Raw genomic sequence first — 2,845 nt, forward strand, 5'->3', positions numbered from 1 at the left:
ACCAGCCTGGCCAACATGGTGAAACCCCATCTCTACTAAAAATACAACAATTAGTTGGGCGTGGTGGTGGGAGCCTGTCATCCCAGCTACTCAGGAGGCTGAGGCAGGAGAATTGCTTGAACCTGGGAGGCAGAGGGTGCAGTGAGCCGAGATTGTGCCAGCCTGGGTGACGGAGAGAGACTTGTCTCAAGAAAAGAGAAGAAGCCGGTTTGGAAGGATAACCCAGACTGTGGCCCGGTGTGGGCTTCACTTTGAGCACTTCCGGGAGCGTTGAGTCCACGTGGCAGACGGCTTGCTGTTCTTGGGTAAGGAGTTTACACAACGCTGCAACCTCCCCAGGAAGGCTCCCCCTTGCAGCCAGGGGACATCTCTTCCCAAGATTCTCCAGGCTCCCTTGCTAATTCAGGAGCTTCGCCAGAACACCTCCTGGGGGTGATGACGTTGGGCCCTACTGGAACCTTCCTGAATGATCAGGTGAGCTGGGCATTATTATATCTGCTTCAGGGATGAGGAAACCAAGGCCCAGAGAATGACGTAGTCCAAGATCACGGAGCTGGTCAGTGGAGGAGCCAGGAGGGGAACCCGCTTGTCTGAGCCCAGGTCTGTCCACTCCCTTCTCCACCTCCGTCCCAGCCACTGCTCCTGCACTTGCCTCTCGTCCCTCAAGTGTGAGCCCCAGGGCCAGGCCGCTTCCCATCCCAGCTGCCCCTGCCCGCCGCTCACCCACCTCGTGGCTGTGGATGCGGCCCTTCAGGTCCTCCAGGGGTGTGGTGCGGCTCAGCGGGGCCCGTGCCCAGGCCAGCAGCTGCCTCTCTATCTGTCCCAGGTCCCCATCCAGCCGGGTCATCTGTGTCAGGAGCTTCTGGGCCTGCGGGTTGGCTGGGGCCAAGCCAGATGGAGCTGGGGGCAGAGGTGCTGGTGAGGGCCCAGGGCCTATCTCCTGAGTGCCAGACGGGTGCCCCCACCAGGTGCTCACAGGGTAGGGTGGAGGGGACGGCAGGGCCGCCCCAGAGAAGAAATCCCGGGTGGTGGTCCCTAACGCAAGGCGACCCCTGCCCATCACAGACCAGTCGGAAGTTGGAATCTACTCCCTCCAGCCCCACAGCCACCCCTCCCCGGGCCGCCCTGGGTACCCTGCTGGCCGGGCCGAACAGACTCTGCAGCGCTGGCCTTCAGGCGGCTCTGGACTGTGGCCAATTTCTGCTTCAGGGCCTGCAGCTCCGAGGCCAGCCTAGAACGAAGAGGGGGTCGGATAAGGAGGTCCCCACTCTGCCTCTCTCCCTCCCCAGCCCCAGTAGACGCAGCTGCAGGTGAAGGCCGGCCTTTGAGCAGGGGTCTGCCGGGCCATGGCCTTGGACAGCATAGGGCCAGCCTGCTCTGCCCACAGCCTGCCCCTGAGTAACCCTACACGGACCTACCGGGAGGCCCTGGCCACGGCGTCAGGGTCAGGTGCTGGGATGCAGAAGCAGGCGGCGGGAGCACGCTTGGTCTCCCCACCTGGGCCCTGCACGACCCAGGTGTGTGGGTCAGTGTTATCTATCAGCTTATACCGCTCACCCCGCAGCAGCTGCACCTGGGGGCACAGAAAGGGAGCGGCTCCTGCAGGCTCGTGGCGGGGGGCCACGGCCAGGGTAGGGCAGGGGGCCAAGGCCAGGGCAGAGTAGGGACTGGGGACAGAGACAAATGGGGACAGCAGCTGGAACAGGGACAAGAGTAGGGTGGGAGGTGCTGGGGTAGGAAAGAGGCAGGACAGGACTTGGAGAGAGGAGGGTCTGGGTCAAGGGAAGGAGTAGGGCAGACGTGGGAGCAGGAGACAGCTGGGGATGGAGCAGGGATGGGCTTGGGCAGGGGCAGGGGATGGGCTGGGAGGGGCTGGATGGCTGCAGGGGTGAGGTGGGGGGAGTTCACACTTCTCCTGAGTCCCAGTCACAGATGCTGTCCACATGCAGGGGCTGCTGAGGCGGGTTTCTTCGCTGTGGCAGAGGGGCCACATCCCGGCTTCGCCGCTGCAGGTCCCCAGTGGCCCTCTCAGTGACGGCCAGCTGTTTCTCCTCTGCCTGCCGGGGGCCCAGGCAGTGGGGACTCAGGCCAGGCTGCATTGGGGGCTGGCCACACCATACCCGTCCTTCCAAAGGACCAGAGGCTGGCCTTCATGAAGGCAGGGGTCTCTAAGTCACCAAAGCAAAAGGAGTCCCTCTCTGGGGGCCTAGGATCCTGGGATCTGCTAGTTGCAGGGAGGGGGATGGCGCAGCACCACCCAGGCCTCTGAGCAGAAGCTAGAGGAGCCTCAGAGCTCTCCCAGGCTGCCCTTGTCCCACTGCAAATGAGGAAACTGACATCCAGAGGTGGGAGGGGCTTGCTGGTACCTGGCCAGCCTCCTGCTAGAGCAGACCTCCCGCCAACACCCAGGCCAGGGCCTGGGATAGGACTAGGCACCGAGGCAGAAGGGGTGAGGCCCAGAAAGATGGACAGGACCAATTCCCAGAAGTGGGGTGCAGATGGCCTGGTGGGGTTGTCTCACCTCCAGCTGTTGCAGCAGCTCTGTGGGGGCGCCAGGGGGGCCCCCAGGTGCAGGGCTGTACTTGGCATCCAAGTTAGAGTTGAGCTTCGCCAGGGTCTGGCTGACCGAGTCGGCCTCTTCCTGGAACTGAGTTCACTGGGTGGTCAAGGGCAGAGCCTGGGGCAACCTGCTGCCCACTGACCCTACAAACCAGCTAAACCTAAGCCAGCTAAACCTAAACCAGCTAAACACAAACCAGCTAAACCTAAACCAGCTAAACACAAACCAGCTAAACCTAAACCAGCTAAACACAAACCAGCTAAACCTAAACCAGCTAAACACAAA

The 2,845-nt window shown here is 62.2% G+C and overlaps 1 protein-coding gene across 2 annotated transcripts in view; it reads right to left on the minus strand.

Annotated features, from left to right (window-relative positions):
- Positions 1–2,845, minus strand: part of EVPL (envoplakin) — a 22,776-nt gene that overhangs the window by 9,866 nt on the left and 10,065 nt on the right. For both annotated transcript variants that reach the window (XM_023211766.1, XM_023211765.2), the window contains exons 10-14: positions 2,522–2,647; positions 1,911–2,057; positions 1,419–1,573; positions 1,134–1,231; positions 728–900 (exon numbers count right to left, since the gene is read on the minus strand). In XM_023211766.1, coding sequence (XP_023067534.1) covers positions 728–900; positions 1,134–1,231; positions 1,419–1,573; positions 1,911–2,057; positions 2,522–2,647 — 699 coding nt within the window. The remainder of the gene's footprint in view (positions 1–727; positions 901–1,133; positions 1,232–1,418; positions 1,574–1,910; positions 2,058–2,521; positions 2,648–2,845) is intronic.

This window comes from Piliocolobus tephrosceles, chromosome 16, assembly GCF_002776525.5.
Source record: "Piliocolobus tephrosceles isolate RC106 chromosome 16, ASM277652v3, whole genome shotgun sequence".
Classification (NCBI taxonomy): Eukaryota; Metazoa; Chordata; class Mammalia; order Primates; family Cercopithecidae; genus Piliocolobus; species Piliocolobus tephrosceles.